General features: G+C 33.1%; 1 protein-coding gene across 5 annotated transcripts in view; it reads left to right on the plus strand.

Annotated features, from left to right (window-relative positions):
- The window catches only part of LOC108751403 (voltage-dependent calcium channel type A subunit alpha-1), a 195,090-nt gene that overhangs the window by 122,872 nt on the left and 51,830 nt on the right, over nt 1-20,388 (plus strand). For all 5 annotated transcript variants that reach the window (XM_018491561.1, XM_018491562.1, XM_018491563.1 and 2 more), the window contains 2 exons: nt 11,134-11,257; nt 17,809-18,206. In XM_018491561.1, coding sequence (XP_018347063.1) covers nt 11,134-11,257; nt 17,809-18,206 — 522 coding nt within the window. The remainder of the gene's footprint in view (nt 1-11,133; nt 11,258-17,808; nt 18,207-20,388) is intronic.

Below are 20,388 nucleotides of genomic sequence, written 5' to 3' on the forward strand. Positions count from 1 at the left end.
TCTCTCTCTCTCTCTCTCTCTCTCTCTCTCTCTCTCTCTCTCTCTTTCATTTGCTATTTTTTCTGAATATCTTTCGGATCATTCGGACCGATACTCGCAAGTTGTATTAATCATTGGATTGTCAAATCGCGAGTGCCATTCGATCGTGCCTATGATCGAAACGTACCCATTTGAATCTAGAAGTATTCTGTCGACATACTATAATTTGCATACTCAAGAATACACATGTATAGTGCCGCTCATAAATTCACGAATATGTCGGTTTTGTAGACTAATGACTCTCACTTAATATAGTAGACTTATTTTAGAACGCAAAAATATATAATGGGATATTAAAATTTTATTAAATTGATAGATTTATCGCAAAATGATATTAGGTGCATATCTTAATTTACATTTAATTTCCAACAAATTTTGTTTCCAAGTAAACTTTAATTCGAGAAATAACAAAATATGTGTTTAAACGTAAAAGTTAAAGAAATCAAAGGGGTAGGTAATTTATATGATTAAGCCTTTACTTAAAAGAAAATAATTTGTTTACAGTAATAAAATAATTTGCGACAGTTTATTTGAATGATGTAGGAGACTGCTGCTTTCATATTTATAACTTATCATAAAATGTGTTTGCTTGCACCTTTCATTAAAAGCCTTTTCTTCAGTCGTATTCATAAGGCATAAGGTACACTATTCATAATCAGATTGGAGCGAAGTTTGTACATGAGAGAGCCAGAGAGGTCGCATGTCCAGGCAAGGAGTTTGTATTGTAACGATCTTACAAGTCCGGAGACTGAATCCGACACAATTCACCCATTACGGCACCAATCCGTCTCTCGGCCAGTCAATGCGGTCTTGTACTTATTTATAAGAGAGAATTAAGAGAGAATTAATTTAAAGTAGAACATTTAACAAAAATCCTTTACAATTTTTGTTCACTTGCAGTGAAAAAAATTTCAAAATATATACAAATCGTTTACTTTATTAAATAGAGTAAGCGATTTTCATCAATAAATTTTATTGATAAAAAATATTTTAAAAAATATTAAATATTTTATTAAAAAACACTTAGAAGAAATTATTGTAAGAACTCTCTAAGTTTCTCTAAAGTGAAATCTCAGTCTAAGAGAGTGAAAATATGGCTACTTTTGGAGAACAGTGAAAATATTTCATTTCTTGGAAAAAAGTGACAATTTTCACTCTTTTTGAATGAAATTACACTCCAAAAAAAGAAGTGCGATTTTTTTCAAGAAGATTTTCACTCTTGCCAAAAATGATCGTATTTTTACCCTCTTAGAGTGAGATTCCATTCCAAGAAATTTAGAGAGAATGTAAAATATGTAAAACAAAATTTGAAATAAAAATATGCCGGTTCTTGAAAAATTACTTAGGATCTTGGGTATTTTAATTTTTACTCGAATTATATAATTATAAAGTATCGTTCTTCAAGAAAGTCTCTCTCCCTCTCTTTCGAGCGCGCGCGATATCTGTATACGTATGTATGTATGTGTGATTATTACAGACCTCAGCGACTGGATATACGTGACGTGATTATGACTTATTCTTGAGCAAAGTTAGAGTTATCTGCTTTTTCTTCGGGTACTTCAATTGCAACTGAGATAAAATAGACCCTATATAGCTATACGATCCTTGAGATTAATATAGAAAGAATTAGAGACGGATATCTTTTTCTTCATGCGGGGTATCGTAAATAAAAGATTAATTTGTCCATATTCACGAACGTGCGGATGGCAATGTACCTTGCCGAAGCCACAACGCAAACATCCATGACGCGACGACATATGTACATACCATCGGTCACACGTGCACCATACAAATACAAGGTGAGGAGTGCCAGAGATAGCTACGTAGACGGCAGTCATCTTCATCGTTATTGTCGTCGTCGTCGTCGTCGTCGTCGTCGTCGTCGTCGTCGTCGTTGTCGTCGTAGTTGACGTCACTGGACGAAATGGCGCTTACATGACGTCACAAGGGATGCTCGCTTTTCTCCGCAACGTTCCCCTTGACGCCGCTCTTCGTTCCGCAACGTTCTGACGCCACCCTCCCCCGCATGTCGGGGGATGCCCGGGTCTCGCGTTGGTGCGGGGTGGGAGCGGCGTCGACGCCGGCTGGGCGCCGCGACGGTCGTCATGGAGTTCGTAGCTACATTTTTGGTTGTTGCCGTCGTACAGGAGCCGGCGACAGGAGCCGGTTCTCGCGTAATCGTGCAGAGTTACGACGCACCCCTAAAAACATGTGTATGGTAATTGATTTGATCGAACGAGAAGAGTGACGGCTTGTGGCAGTGGACTACTCGGTTGGAATAAATCAGATCTTCCTCGATCGACTGTTATTCCGCTGCTCCGAATCCGGATGCAATCATTGACGATAATCACACGATACCCTTCGTCAGCGATGGTTGTAATCGCGGTGTTTTGCCAGAATCGATTGAGCAATCTGACTCTGTCATCTGAGTGTTTCGCGCGTTATCGAATACCGCTATTAGCGGTTGCACGATGGCATCCGATAATTCAAGATGGCTTGCACGCGGTTATGAATAGACGGTGCGAGATGAGAACGGTTATTTGGAAGTTACGACGGATGTAGAAATCTCTGTGCAAACTCCTGAGGATGCAATTTCTCTTAATAATGAAATAACGGAGGGTCTGCACGGCCATAAATAAATTGATATTAATTGAATAACGATTTATTCGATGCAATAAATTCAATGCTTGGATACAATGCTGCAAGCTTCACAAGAATAGTAAATTAAATGAAATGATTGAATTGAATAGCAAATCTTCTTTCAAAGTTGAATGTATTGTGCAGAAAAATCGTGATATTTTATTAGAACTCACGAATCAATTAATGACGTATTATACATATTTTTTAACAAGATAAAAAAGTTTTGACAAAATTACAAAATTTTCTATATTGTGTATGAAAGTACTAAAAGTTAAATAAGATGAGAAATAGATGTTTTTAAAGAATAATTAAGATAAAATAAGAAAATTTTGACATAAACTATAAAATTGTATTATTAAAAATGAATATTGATTTTATCGAACTGTTTCATGTATAGGGTAAAACACTAGTTGTGGATCACTCTTTAAAAAAAAATTCATATTATTTTTATCCAGAAAACAATATTATACAATTAATAAAATATTTAATAGTTATGATTGAGCATAAAGATTACATTATGAATGATTTTATTTCATTTTATTACCGTTTTATATGTTTAAATTTGAATTAAAGATAGTAATGACAATTATCTACAATTAGACCCTATGTACTAATTGCGGATTGATTCACCAAACACTTTATTCTTTTTAATAGCTAGCTTACTATATCCCATAAGAATAATAAAAATAATTTGCGCATGCACATCGTAATATACATAACAAAATTATAATTGATGAATTGTCACATCTAGTAGATGATCCACATTCTACGGTCTAATTATGAATCATGATGCAATTTTAATACAGTTTATTGAAAATTAAAATTTAAAAAAAATTAAAAATCAAGGACAATTAAAATTACAATAAAAATTAATGAAAATTTAACTTTAGCGATAAAAAAAGACAGTTAAAATATAGTAACACTTTTTGCATATAGACACATATATACTTTATTTTATATTCTATTTTGATATTTAAAACAAATAAATCTTTTTGGATGGCAAAATTTAACAAGTTTTTAAACATTTTTATAATAAATTTACACAATAAAAGTATTCTTTTAATATAATTTAATTAAACAAATACCCGCAGACACATTTAATCTCAACCGAGCATAAGTTGATTTTTTTCCATGTAATCTAATGCTACTTACTACCTACTACCTATTATAAAAGTCATAAGGCAATTCTTATGATATTACACTTTGAATGAATTTTTAAAAATACATACGTTAACCTTGCACATTTAATTAGTTAATGACAATAAAATGTGTCGCGCTGTTCCTAATATATTAAAGTCAATTGACATTTGAAAGAGATAAAGCAAATGCTAAAAAATCTTGTAATATGTACCATTTAATGGTGAAAAATATAATTATTTAAATATAAAAAGAACTAGTGCCTGAACCAAATCTAGTGCTTTTACCCTATAAACATTTGTTTTATAATATACATTTTCAATTCCAGTCATTTTTTGCAGAGACTATGCATTCGATACATTAACTCGATTCTTTAACTCTCGGGAGGATGCGATCTTTAATTTAACGTCGCGGTGTATCCAAAAGATACAAATATCTTAAATCGGTATTGCAGTTTGTAAAAAAAAAAATAATATGAATGCATGAAAAATATTATATTTTATTGAAATAACTATATAATTTATCAAAATTTATATTTTTCTGTGTGACATTGATCCCAACTGTCTATCCGACACATACGATGTGCTATTAGATTTTTAATAACTCATATAACAGCTACTGTTTATCCAATAGATAAATGGTGTTGCTTAAAGATATTTACACAAATATATTTTATATAATCTAAATTTCTTGTAATAAAATCTCATTTCAAGAAAGTGAAAATACAATTACCCTTTACTTTTTGAAAAGAATTTTCACTCATTTTAAAATGAATTTTCTGACTTTAAGGAAATCTCACTTTTTTTGGAATGGTAAAAATTTACTCTAAAAAGAGTGAAAATCGTCACTCTTTTTTAAGACGTGAAATATTCTTACTTTTTTTCAAGAATAGTTATATTTTCACTCTCTTGGAGTGAGATTTCACTGCAAGAAATTTAGAATTTATATATCTCTTAGATATTCTTCTCTATATTCAGATATAATATTCTGCAGATATAATAATAATCTATTCAAATATAATAATTACGATATTGATAATATTTATTTAATATAGCTATTTTATATTAATATTAATATTAATTAATATTATTTAATATTAATTTTGTATTGAAATTAACTATCTTAAATTTAATATCGTCCATAATGAGGGAAGATGTTTACTCTCCTATATGTGGAATAAGTCGAAGGGTAAGCACGTGCGCTCCAAGAGATTAAGTCGATCGTTGTAGATTACGTCACGTTAAAACGAGAACAGATAGGGAGTTGATATTTTCCATGTATTAATATTCTATGGATTTAATCACTTTTTAGCCACGTATATACATACATACATATACCTACATACGCACAAGAGTGATCGAGTGATTTCCTCGCAAAATGCGCTCCAGTGAAGCCTGAGACAATTGAAAAACACAGGCAATTGGAACAGAAAGAATAAAACAGATTTCAACTTATCAGAAACGGTTTATTTTGGTGTACACAGTTTCTGATAGGTTGAAATCCTATTGTTTGTCTTTTCAATTGTGTCTCATACTTAAATCTGTGCGCGGTGAAAGCCAGCCTCGCGCATACGATAACACTCGAAAGAGTTTACATCTTTCGCGAAAAGGGAGAATAATGGCACAGCCTTACGCGATAAACGACAGCGTCGCGTTACTGCCTGCTCGTCGATCCGGAATCGAAGGTCAATTATTTTTAATGTTCCTTCGCCTCTCTTTCGTCGGCTCCCACCGGTTGACCACCTATACATAAATATTGTACACCTGATTCAAAGTTTGACATTTTCAATCTGCCATACTTTTATACAGTCAATATCAGATTCTTCGATAAAGTCAATTTAGTTGAATTTATTGTGTAATTTTTTTTTTAATTGCGAACGTTTAAATAAGTAGAATTATAAATATACATAATGAATAATTGGACGACAGTAAGATTGTATCGGTGATTTACGAAATGGATATCGTAACGTTTATCTCACTAATTTATCGCGCGCGCAAATGTAAGTTTATACTTAACCCTCAGTACCCACAAAGCATAACCCCTCCGATTTTCATAATTCAGGCGTTTTTTTCCGATCCCTTTTCACTTATTAAAAAATATATCTTTTGTGCCACGACATCTTAGACTTTTTCTAATGAAAAAAATGTTTTTTTCAGTCTTCAAACGACAGATTAAATAAAAAATTTAGTTAAAATCGATGCACTACAATCTGAAATACAAGCAAAAGAAAACGCTGGGTTACAAATATCCGGATGTGGGTAGATAGGGACTTTTTTGAGATATGGGTACTGAGGGTTAATATTTAAAGCCCTCCCTAGCTATGCATAAGAAAATTAAATGTAAGTCATAATATTTAAAGCTCTCTATACATATAAAAAAGTTATTAAATACTTTTTGTCTACAACTGTAATTAAATTGCAACGCAAAGAATCATATTGCTCATTCGAGCTACTATTTCAGTTTGACGTTTAGTTCGTTCTGTCTTTTATGTATAAATTCATATTATCGTACTGACGTTCGCTAAAGATATTCGCCTCTCATTAGAAATGTACATAATTAATGAAGCGGATTACCGACGAATAATATAACAAATCGATAAGCTCTTACTCTGCGCAGTCCCCGACGAGCTAGGGTCAAGATAGAATTAGTATTCTTCCATAAATCCTCTCTCGAAACTCTTTGAGAATAATTTATCTTGCTCCAGGTATATTCCAGGGGAATAAATACCCTTTCTTTCATGCTTAAAATATACAACTGGCTACGTTTGTAGCTCATGCTCGTTATGTCAATTAGAAAGAATCAGGATTTTCCTCTTTTTGCGAACTTTATTGCACCAAGCAGTCTTTGTTCGGTTAAAATAGTTTTTATTCAATTTGCCCTTCTGATTTCTTACAGCAGTATTCTTTTCTCAGACACACGATGTTTAACTCTTAGAATTCTGGCACCGCTCGAACTCATCATTTCGCCAAACAAGCCTGTTTTATGTGGCTACAAATCTTGTTTTTTTTCTCTTTCATGGATCACGGATAAAAATAGTTGGAAGTTAAGCCTTCCATCATTTCTCCTATTCTGAATGTTATTTTGAAATAGTCTGAAACAGTTTCTTCGAAGTATGTTTAATGTCTGTTTTTATATTAAATAATATCACGCCACTGTCATCAATCTATTTTTAAAAATTGTAATAATGTATTTTTTCTATTTTGAGAAGTGGAACAATTTTTCAAAATTCTTTCTCTTTCTCTCTCTCTCTCTCTCTCTCTCTCTCTCTTATAATAAACGCGTTATTAATTATTATTAAATAAAATAATAATTTTAATTCCATAAAGATCACGAGACTTTCTAAACTCGTTGTACTTTATTATAACTTATTGTTAGCTGAACTCGGTAACGTTTTTGTATAAGTGACTTTTATATCTACATTCTCTACACGTTGTGGCTTCTCTTCAGTCCCGAAATATTCACAACTGAATATTTATGAAGTAATGGACAGATGAACGGGGGAAAAAATTCCATCGAGCTTCCGCTCGGTACGTATTAATTACTATCGACGAAAAACGGGGGCGTCCAGTAACACGAACATTTGGCACGACTCGCGTTCCGCCGTTATTTGCTAACCAGCAAAAAACTGCACTCCAGCAGCGACGCGCTGCAACAACGTTGTTGCATAAATCGCGATTAACCTTCGCGAGAATCCTCGCCCGCATGCGGCAATCCGCATCTTGCAAGTGCAGGACCACTCCTGTGTCTGTTTTACGATCATGACGGTCGCGCGAACATCGTCCGAGGATATTGATATCGAAATCTAATATTTGCAAAGCTATGATAATATCAAATTTTGGCGGCAGACTTGAATATCAATTACATCGTCTGTCTATAAAAAATGTATTTTGCGAATTAATATATGAAATTATGTAGGAAAGAAATAGATTTAAACTTTATTTTGATGTTAAAGATTTGTTACAGAAACTGTTGAGAAAAAGAAGATTACAAGTAAAACAATTGGTATTATTTATTATATAAATTCTGTATGATTAGAGATTGGGCAAAATAGTCGTGGAGGATAATAACATCGGTCTATCATAATCTTTTGAACGAAACAGGAAATAATGTATTTTACTGGTTTATTAATGATCAACTTAAACCCGACTAATTGCCCAAGAATTATACCTGTTGCTGATGTAACAATCTGTATGATCACAATTGAATTCTTCCATTACGTATATTGCTCTACTTCACAGAGTGCGTCCTTGCAAAACGGACAAGTCGGCGGTTCATTTTCGAGAGTAGTATTGATCCCGCCGTTACAGAACAAACTGGATCAATTATTTCTGTCCCGTTTTCAATAATTCAACGACGTTAGGCTGAAGCACAGGCAAACACACAAGCAACAATTGCGGCATGTTGTGTCCATTTTTTAAATATTTTATGTTTACTTCATCGTATCCAATTTAATCCTAAATGGTCCTAAATGTAAAAAAGAGGTACATGTAATTTTTATAAATTATATCTAATAAACTAATAGCTTTCGGAGACTTAAAATCAATGAATAAATTTATAATTAACACAGTTGGCACTGAAATCCATCGTATTTGGAGATAGTACTTTTTCAATCATTTTAATGTATTAATCCAATTCAATCAATATTTTTGATTGGGAAGATAAAGTTGATCAGATGTTAAGCAACAAGTGATAAATCACGAAAACCTCGTATAACGATATATTTTTACTTTTTTGGATATTTCATTTAAAACTATTTCTGAAATGAACCCTCGTATTTTTTTTACAATCCCCCTGCGGTTAACAATTATTTTTTGTAAGTACTTATTCCACTGGCGTCATTTTGTCGGTCGCCGATCTTAGACGATCTTGAAGAAAAGAAGAATCGTAAAGCCAAAAAAAGACCTAGTGGAAGTAGCTGATAAAATTGACAGACACTACTCTCCGCGCTCGCTGTCCGTATAATTCGATTCCCTTGATACACGAAATCGGACGATCTTGGCGCGGGCGAAACTTTCTTTCGAGTCGTTTTCCATTCGGCTAAATGGAGTGTCGTGGTTACAAATCGCAGAACTTTATCTATTATATCTTATGCATAGACTGTTTCTGAATCACATAAAAAAAACTTTCTGCCCATACTCTCTTGAAGTAAATATTTTCCTAATCAAATCTTTGTTTTAATAACTTATAATTAAAATTCTGATATTTTATTTAAAATTAAGACGGAAAAAAATAAATGTAAGAAAAAATACTTATTACATAAGCTATTATTGTAATATTTATTATGATATTGAATTATTATTTGATTTTTATTTAAATTATTTTTATGTGTAATACTAAATAAATTTTTTATGAAAAATTTTTAATTTGATGTTTTAGAACTGTATTTGTCGGAAAAAGAATGGAATAAATATCGACAGTTTTTAAACGATCTCGAGCATTCTTCAAAGGTTTTCGTGAAACATCCCAAATTCAGCGATCGATCGAGAATAGACTTCTCTTCACATTGTGTAAATTCAGCATCAAAATTTTTTTAGAATAAGAATGAATCTGTGAAGTTAACTGAATCAGTCACTATATAACTGATCTAAAATTCTATTATTATTATTTACATTTTTAATTGTTTTTAAACCCTGTATAAAATATTATGACAAATATATCTGAAAAATTTTAAAGATCTGAAGTTTTTCTAACAGGACGTTATATATTTCAAATAAAGATGATATCAACACTTCGTATAGAGTACAAATTTATTTGTAAAAATTTTATTTCGCACCTCCGTTTGCGCTGACTTTTATTAGTCCAGAATTAGTTTATTTTTTGTTATTTTAAGGACGTTATATACTTTAAAGAAAAATAAAAACGTATATATCTGTTTTTTGTACTAAATTAGGATTAATTAACAAACTGAAAAAAAAAAACAATTTTTCTTGACAAAACTAAAAAATATACTAAGCTCTAATTATAAGTAAAAATATTTTTTTAAAAGATATCTTATTTTACATAAAATGTTAATCGAAACCAAGTTTAAATGTTAATCAGATCTATTTTAAAGTGAAGTACTCATATCACAATTAGGATCACATGTATCCTTTCTATAAGAAACGTTATCACAAATAAATAATATAGATCAATAACTCTGTCTAAATTGAATGTGATTTTACAAACGCGGTAATTTCGACGTTATTGTGTGTATTGATGCATTTGACGCATTATATGAGAGCGAGGATGAAACGATGGGAAATTCTTGCCATGAATTATTGCATTATCATGTGCTTTGATTGTCACTCACTCACCCATCCTCTATCTCTCTCTTTCTCTCTCTGTCGCACGAGAAGAGTCATCGGGATCCATACGGGGTATCTGTCGCAAAAGTCTCGGCTAATGTACTTAATTGAAGCTGGAGCCGCCACATTATATACCTTCATCCACCATCATTAACGAGCTGTTTCATGAAATCCCACTGAGCCATCGCCCGCTATCAGGTGCACTCTAAATAATTCTGCACACTTTGTGGATTTTTAGTGTTTCATGAATCACGCTGTGCATCTTAAAAAGAAAACTTTAAATGTTTTATTAAAATATATTAAAGTTTGATTAAATTAAGAAAATATTTTAATTATTTTTAATGTTTATGAGTAGTAGTATAAAGATATATATGCTAAATTAATATTATTATAGTTATGTTTTTATATTGCATATTAGTGTAAAATTTGATCATCTAATTTTGAGATTTGTTTAATACAGATTAACGATTAAATGAAATTTAGCTATAAAGGCGAGAGCAATTTTTAATATATAATTTATATTAAAGAGATGATAAAGCGTTGTTTTTATTTCTTCTAATAATTTTCTAGTCAAAGTATTGATTTAATTATTTAACTATTAAAGTATTATTATGTCACATATACTATTTACTGACAATCTTTTACTTATTCTGCTAACTCTTATACCAAGTTAAACACCTTGTAATTGTTATACTTTAGTGAACTTGTCAGATTATTAAATATTTTAAAACTAATAATTAGCGGAAATTATACAAATGTAGATAAGTTTGATCTGTTTCGAATTTAACAATTTATTTATAAATCATAGCTAGTTTACTGATAAATTTCAGATTACGTTTTCATTTACCTAAGACTAAAGCAAGTTAGTTAAATAAGTGTTCAGCTGAGGTAGAATTGATCTACAGGGGATTGTTTCGTTTGTAGAAATCATGGTACGGTTTATGGTATCGTTATTTGACGTATATCACGCGAATAATCCTGATCGAGAGATTGCTCCGACGTGCAACCAGCCATTGACCTCTATCGTTTTCAGGTTGGCAGCAGCGCAAGAGGCGGCACAAAGGGATCCTGGATACGCGAGTCAGTATTACGGGAGAAGGTCGAGGTTGGCCGGATTGAGGAGTGGTCTCGGTGACTGGACTAGCTTCGGAGGGGAGGTAAGATGACAATTATCAATTATTGCCTTTGTCTTTGTTATTCTTAAAATATCGTTATTATTTGTTTACATTTTGCAGTCCGTGACAGTTTTATAGTCACCGGAGAATCAATCATTTGTGTCTTTGCAATTGTACAGTTTCTCTTCTGAGCAATCTCTTCACCGCTTGTGTCGCTTGAAAGTTTCTCAGAGAATAATTTATTTCGACAATTTTGATAGAGTTTAAGATTTGATGCGAACTCGAAAAATATTTTAAAATCTCGAAAATACTATGATGCACAAATGAGAATCATTAAAAACGTATCTATTGTAAAACGTAGGTAGGCGAGAGTGGGCATGAAAAAGCCAATTCGTATTTCAACTAATTGAATATTACCAAAAATTTAAAAATATTTTGTTCATTTGATAGCAGTACTAAAACTACGTCTTCCATAAACATCTGACAGCCATCGTCAAAACGGCGTTGCCGCAATGAGAGATGCAAAATTATTGTTACACAAGTACGTTTCTTGTATTAAATTTCCAAGACTTTTTTGTTTATTTGCGATTAGCTTTTAGAAAAAGTATTTTTCATCGAATACTATATACATTAACGTAACTAAAAGTGTTATTACAAATTCTTTTGTTTATTTTAGTTTATCAGATATTCTGTGATTACATTTTTTACACATAATATTATGAAAGAGCCGGTATTGAGAGCTATGAAGAAGCTAGTTCTATTATTGCTTTGCCTGGCTCCTTCATTGCATACCCAGAGATGTTCTTTTCGGTACAATTGACTTTCTTTTTTAATACAATTCGGACAATTTTAGTACGTTAGTATTTTTTTGAAATATATCGTACTGCGTAATGAAGACTGATAATGCAAATTGTACTTTGACTCATATTTCATGTGCAGACTCTTACAAAACAAATAATGGCTTTTTCAAAACCACGTTTTAAAAGAGCTGAATTTCTTGTTTATGAAAAATGGTGATTAAATCTTTATCAATGACTAAATATTATTTTTTTGTTAAATAGATCTTATAGATAAATGAGGATACACTTAAGTAAGAAAGCGATTATATTTATTTAACATCATATTAAATATTTTTTTCATATTTTGAAAAAAAATGGCTCTTTTATGCCTACTCTTCTCTATTATCAGATACAGCAATTAAGAAACATTGGAAAAAGATTGGTAATAGCTACAAAGGTATTCTGTGTTGGTGCAATATTTAGTAAATATTAATAAATTACTAGTAAATATTTAGTAAACATAATAGCAACCAACCGTTTGGTAATAATTAGAAAAGACAATATTTATAAATTAGCGTTTAGTTGATTTTGATTATATTAACCGAACATTGATTAAAATTATTTTATCGAAGTTTTAGTAACTATTATTTAGACTTGATTAATATTATGAAACTTTTTGTAATGTTTAAATAATATTATATTATAAGGCGTGGACGCAAAATTTAAATAAATCGCCAATGCTTGGGATAAGTCACTTTTTTATTTCTCGGATATAAGCAGCTTCTCTTGCTGCTTGTCACAGAATGCCCGCGTAGAAAACATGCCTCAATGGTGGCGCTTCGAGTAATCAATGACGCATGCGATACACCGGGCAGCAAACCGCGTGGTTATATCCACATGCCCGAGAAGTGGCCTAATCGTGATACGCAATGCGTAAATAGCGGGTAAGGTGCAGTCCTAGTGAGAAATGACAATGAAATCGATGTCGATTCCTTTATCATTTTTCACTGGGGTATCGTCAATGAAAGTAACAACAAAAGAATATACCTCTGATTGAGAAGGGACTGATCTTACAGCTATCCTGATCTCGGCCATCCTGCTTCTTATTCGTCCCGAATATAACTTTATGGTTACAATTTAAATTAAAACAAGATTCATTTTGATCACACATATGCGCATTAACAGTAATACATAGATAGCAGTATCGTATACAATTCAATACAAAATGTACGACAAAGACGATTTAATCAAATAGTATTGTTGATAAAATTAAAACTTTTATAACATTTGATTTAGATTTTTATAGTAAATAAAAAAAAAGAAGGGATTTTTGACTTAACCTTGCGGATATGATAAAGCACACTAAAATCTATGCTACATCACATTAAAAAAACACTTATGAACTTACTTACTAAGTGAATATATAAGTACAGTCGCAGAAAGGATAAAAAAATCATCGGTTTAATCCAAAACTTGATTCAATCCGGCGACAAGCTCTTGAACAAGAATTGTCTGGTTTCTGATATTAAGCCTAGGGATATCTCGAATAATATATTTATTCTTATTAAGAATCTTAGCCATCAAATAAGGATCTTTATAAGGCAGTTCTAATTTTCTGTTCTCTCCTGGCTTTATCGCTGAATCACGTATGAGCACAAGTCTTCCTGCTTATACCTGGTGGGCAATTTATGGCGCTTATCGTAGTAGATTTTATTATAAGTACGGAGTTTGTTTGATTTGCTTCGATTGCCGCATATCGCTCTTACGAGACATTAAGTCATCTGAACTAACTAAAACTTTCTTAGCAAAATTGGACAGGAAAGTCGTTTAGTGAGAATCCAGGTGATTTCTTTTTTTTGTACCTCAAAAATAATTTAGAAAAGGAGCTCTTAATAGCGGTATGATAGGTATTGTTAATTACGTATTGAATTTTATGAATTTTTTATCGGATTAACATTTTTGCGCTTCCGAAACTTTGCGGAGTGACAATTTTAAGAAACGGTTAAGGGGATGTTGGAGAGACGGCCAAACTTGACCGAGATCGATAGTACAGATTTTTTAATTCTAAATTCAATAATAGTGACATCTTTCATTCATTTCTTATATTTATTATGTATCGTTGTGTCTCACTCAAACGTATTTTTCTATCCTTATCTAACATATTGCAACGTCATCTCTTGCAAGATCGAACACCTACTGCTAGACACAATTATTGCTTTGTTTATCGTTCTGAGTTTATCAATCTTCGCTCAGCTCGTATACATGTCATTTGCAGATCGATATAAATCTTTCTTTTTAAGAGTTTAATCTTAGTTTCATAAACTTAGTATTGTTTGTGCACGTAATACACTTAGTGCTGCACTGTCCATAAAACTTTTGTATTAAGGAAACATCTATATCATATGACAGCTCTACGAGTTGAAAAAAATGTAAGTTTTTAACTTTTTTTCGATTTTAGTATAAAGTCTATTGCAGCACTACCAAAGTTTGCGTCTACTTTAATCCTGTAAAAGGATTTTTGATTTCGTTCAGTAAATTCAGAGATTTATATCGATCTGCAAAGTCTCGGCAATTTGGCCACTTCTTTTTAACCCATTCAACCATTCCATTGGACCATGGCTCAGTTATAGTTATCAAAGGGTGTTTTATATCGCGTTTACGGATGAAATTGGCAAATTTGCACGAAGTAAATGCAATTGCACAATCTCGGAAGGATTGCCAAACAATCGAAAATCGTAGATAAATATTCATTTCTCCTAAACCTGGTTTTGACTGATGACAGCCAGGTGAATTGAGTCAAAGCATCTATGGCGACTAAAATATGCTTAATCCCGTATGAGATTCTACCAGAGGTCCGAAATGATCAACATGCACTACGGCCAACGGAATGGTGGGGGTCTTCGATGCCAATAATTCACCCTCTCGTATGCGTTGACATTTTAGCCATAAGGCACGTGATACAGTTATCTATATAATCTTGTACTTTTTTACCCAATGACGGAAATCAATAATTGCTGGTGATATCCTGCATCGTTTTTTCAACTCCGCAGTGCGCACAAGAATCATGATAAACGCTAAAGATTCTAGCGGTCAGGGACAATAAACTTAAGTGAGTTTTTGTATTTATGGTAGACTAGGTCGTCGACTAGAGCGAACTTATCGCGTTTTTATTTTCGAGGGACTCTGCTAGCGCCTGAATAGTCAGGTCGATTAGTTGCCTGTACCTTTTTCAGTGGTAGGGTGTCCACAGACTATGCGGCTCAATGCGTCGACATGAGTTATTTTTTCACCTCTTCGGTGAATTAGCCGGAGTCTACAACTTTACAACATAAGTATCCACTGGCAATGCGTGGGTTGACATTTGCTTTATTGATTGTATGCACCAACGCGTTGCAATCAGTGATAACAATGAAATCTATTCCATAAATGTATGATATGAAATCTTTCAACGGCCTTGACGATTGCTAACATTTCGAATTCAAACGAGTGACAGCAGCTCTCTGCCGCGTTGGTTGCCTGGCTGTAAGCAACTGGAGCTCAAACCTTATTTTCTTACTTCTGTAAAAGAATTGCAGCGAGGGCAATTGAGTTCGCGTCAGTGTGCAACTCGATCTCCAATTTCGGATTGTACAGTCTTAAACCTTAAAATTAATTGATAAGATTTTAACTCCTCAAAAGCACGTAAACACGCCTCATTAAAATCGTACTGACTTACTGATTAACGCATATAGCGGTTTGGTAAAATTTGGTACAAATTGACGAAAAAAAACTGAGCAGGCGTATAAATCTTTGAAGCTGATGAATATTCTGAGGAAACTGGACAATTTTTGATCGTCTCTACGTGATGATTAAGATAATCTGGCTCAAGAGTGTATATCCCAAATATTCCACTTTAGTTCTTAGAAATTAATATTTTAGAAAATTTAACTCAAATTTATATTGCTTGAATAAAATCAGAACTTGAGTGAGAACCTGCAAGTTTTCTTTAACAGATACTGAAGGTATCAAAATGTCATCTATATAAATGAGCACTCTATCTTCACGAATAAGGCGTTGCAAAATTTGAATTATGCGTCTTTGGGCTTCCGAATAGTTAAAAGGGAAGTTTGTTAAATTCATTTTGGCCATCCGGCGTGGCAAACGAGAAATATTTCGTAAAGTCTAGGTATATACTAATATGGTGAAAATCTTTTTAAATCTTTAAGGTCTAATAGTGTAAAAATATTTTACCACTTAAACGAGCTAAGTGATTCTCAATAACTAGGAGAAAGGATATTTTTGTTTCTCAACGGCCTTAGATCCACGCATAATTGCGGTAAACCGTCTTTTTCTTTCGAACCAATTCATGCGCAGTAAGTTCTTTAATAATATCTCACGCTAACAAATCGTTTATTATACTGCGCATCTCGAGACATTCGACTGATGCAAAATATCTACTGCGTAATCTACGCGTAAGCGTAGATGAAATGATCTTTAAGGGCTACTCTACTAATTGTCCTCTACTTCAGTGATTGGGACTGTACGTACCTTTCGTATTACTTCTCGTATCGATTCGTTCATCATAGGGCCAAAATCTGTATAGATTTCCTGCAACAAGCTATTCTCAACGTCTGAGATCTTAATAGATACAATCTCATTGAATAATTGTACTCGCTTCTATAAGTCCATATTCGACAGTTTGTACACCACAGAGCTAAATTGTTTGCGGCAAAGAAAGGACCTCATACAAAACATGGAAAAATGCTTTCGGTCGAATTGGCTAAATTTTTGATATGTTGTAATTCTTGTTCTAAACAAATGTTTCAATGAGTATAACTTGATTTTATGACTAGATTTAGAGATATTGGCGGTTAAAGTATCCTCTGCCGAGAAAGCGATGTGCACTACATATGCGTCATTATCGACTGCTTAGGACTTTGTTTTTAATATATATGAGTTAAATAGTTATAATAATAGTAATTACAATAAATATAATAATTATTATAATATATATAATAATAATTATATAAATAAATATAATTACAATTTTATTACGATTGTAATTATAATTATAATTATGACCGTAATACAATTGTAATTATATTTATTTATATAATTCCTGGTAAAAATATTTCCTATTGGCTATTTCGACCATCATTTTGATCTAGTTATCTGTAGTCCAATAAGCGCTAGTAATATTGATACAGGATGGTTAGTAAGTCGAAAATGAAGGATATATGCTACTTTAATATATCTAGAGCTTTAATATATCTAGAGCTTTATTATTAGGTCTATTCGCGTTGCTTTCATTTTTGGCACTCGGCATCTTTGCTTTCTTTCTTTTAAAGGCCAAATATATATCTATCTTATTTTAAGTGCACAAATATTTGGGGATTTCATACGCGAACAGATCTAATGACACACGCGATACACCGGACAATAAACCGCGCGATCGGGTATTCCCACATGCCCGAGAAGGCCAATCGTGGTACGCAATGCGTAATGGGGGGTAAGATGTAGTGTCGCCAATGAAAGTAACAACAAAAATATATAGTTCAGAGTATTGATCATATAGCTTTTTTTTTAAAACGGAAATGTGAAAAGTGAAAATTTGTTTGTATGCATGTTCATACATACATACGTAAAAATTTTCACTTTTCACTCTAGAGAAAAGTTGCATGATCGATATTTTGATCGAAAAGGGACTGGTCTTACAATATGTTACTTTTAAAATTTTTTATTTCATTTTTCAAACTCTATTGTATTATAATTCACTTTTGGAAGTCTCTCTTTCTATTTTTCGGAGTTTTTTTAATAGAACATCGGCGTTTTCAGGTACCTGGTCTGGTGGACATGGCGCCAGGCCGGGATCAAGGTGGAGGGGGAGGCGGTGGCGGTGGGGGAGGCGGCAAGGGCACCACATCGTTGTTTATCCTTTCCGAAGATAATTGGATACGATCGAAGGTACGCAGTGTCATCGAGTGGCCGCCCTTCGAGTACGCCGTCCTGCTCACCATCATCGCCAATTGCGTGGTCCTCGCCCTCGAGGAGCATCTGCCGAGGCAGGACAAGACCGTACTCGCACAGTCGCTCGAGTCCTCGGAGATGTACTTCCTCGCGATCTTCTGCGTCGAGGCGAGCCTCAAAATTATTGCCCTCGGCTTCGTCCTCCACCGCGGCTCATACCTGCGCAACATCTGGAACATCATGGACTTCTTCGTCGTGGTGACCGGGTGAGAGCCGAATGCTTACTTTTGTCAGTAAATTCTCTCCCTTTGTCCACTTCCGTTTTTCCTTTTTCTACTCTTAATTCCTTTCTATCAGTAATTTTCTACCAGTAATCTTCAACATTTTATATGTTCTTGGAGAAAAAAGATTTCTCAAGATTGTGAATTCTTTTGATTAGGGTTGACGATTTCGCCTGGATTTGTAGAAATCAAATTCGGATATCCGAATCCATCCGGGCCTAATCTTTCGAATCCATTATCTTAAATCCGGTTTTTCTGATTAAATTACAGATTTCACTAAAGGAAAGTCGTTGATACAAGTTTCCTAAAGCGATACCCCCTTATTTCTCAGAAATTTTTTAACTATCGCACTTTATTAATACTAATAAAAACATGATCTGTTTAGTTAATTAAAATTATATTAATATATATAAAATTATATAAAATTATAATTAAAATTGTGTTAATATGTAAAAGTATATTTAGCCTATTAATATATAAGCCAAAATAAACATATAAAGTTTTTCTCTCTCGCTTTCTTGCTCTCTCTATTTTTCGGTCTCACTGTTTCTTTTTCACACTCACCCCCTCCCTCCCCTCCTGTCTCTCTCTTTCTTGCGTCCGCACTCTTTTACTCTCTCATACATATATATACACCCGGTATGGATAGAAAAAAATATTGAGAGAATAATGAACGGTTAATCATTAAATTTTAACGGTTCAGATATCTAAACAATTGGAAACATTTGGCTCCGAAAAATTCTCTTGAATCGGATTTTTCGGATTTATTTCTATCTTGGATACTCGGATAAACGGATAATCGTCAACCCTATTTTTCATTGATACACTGATGTTAAAAGATTCTATAAATTAATATCATGATGTTTATATGAAATAATACACGACTTTTCTGTTTGAAATTAGCATTGCTTCTATTTAAAATCTGCAGCAAAAATCGTTATTACATTCTCCTACATACATTTACATTACTCACACAAATATAGGACAGATCATTAATATTGATTATTCAAGAGAGCAAACATTGTTTCACCTATTAATTAATTTGCGGCTGAAGCGAGCGGCAAAATAAACCTCTTTCCCTAATTACATCCTTATGAGGAAACAAGATGTTGGAGGAATCAGTTTGACTAATATTGCTAAATGAGATACTTTATGCCTTGCTGACGTAATTAGTAGTTTATGTGTAATATAGCGAAATTTTAATATCTACATGATAAAAAAATAATTTCATTTTTTTTCTAAAAACTTAATACAGTAATAAACTGATTTATTACCCTATATATGCTTTTATACATATAACAATGGGTTTATTAATAATTGTTATATAAGCGTTATCTCTCTGATCAAAAGCATAGTTTTTGATAGCGGTAATGTTGTTATTACGCAATCTTTCGGAAAATTTTGATATTTTGGCAACGTAGTTGCGAAAGTAGTTGGCAACGTAGTCCGAAAACTGGTTTCCCCAGCTATAGGAATTAAGGAAACACGCCGATCGCCATATTCGTTGGTCAGATAGATTCTAGAGTAATCCTTGGATTAGGTCGATGACCGTATTCGCCGAAACAAACGTGGAAGTCGACCTACGTATGCTACGTTCCTTCAGGGTCCTCAGACCGCTAAAGCTGGTTTCGAAAATTCCAAGTGAGTCAGAATTCTGCGAAAGAGCAGGAGCGACTAACAAATACCCAAAGAAAAAAACTCCTGCCAGTAATAAGTCGAGCTAATAAGTCAAACAAATAACCAGCCTTCTGTTGCTCTTTTAACCCTTTGTCCTTTCATATTGTGTCTCCTGGCAATCTGTGTGCGGTTCTCAATAGTTTACAAACAATAGTTTTAATGTCTTTTCGACGCCGAAACTTAGCTCGATCCCTTCAGTTTTGGCCGATTCCGCTGCTTTAGTTATTCCTGATATGACGTCTAGTACTATGATTGGCAAGCAAAAGCAGCATCGACTTGAACTATATATATATATTTATATATATTATTAGTTCCCGTCCTTCTAGCCTCCTGCGTTAGTCTTCTAATTGCGTAATATAACGTCATATGTACGTTTTTATTAACCTTCGCTTAGAAGCTATGGGTGTCTTAGATCAGTTGATAAAGTTAGAGTTAGTGATGGTTCTCAGTTAGCTCTCATTTGATAATTGATATATATATATATATATAT

The sequence above is a fragment of the Trachymyrmex septentrionalis genome, unplaced genomic scaffold (genome assembly GCF_001594115.1).
Source record: "Trachymyrmex septentrionalis isolate Tsep2-gDNA-1 unplaced genomic scaffold, Tsep1.0 scaffold44, whole genome shotgun sequence".
In the NCBI taxonomy this organism is placed as follows: Eukaryota; Metazoa; Arthropoda; class Insecta; order Hymenoptera; family Formicidae; genus Trachymyrmex; species Trachymyrmex septentrionalis.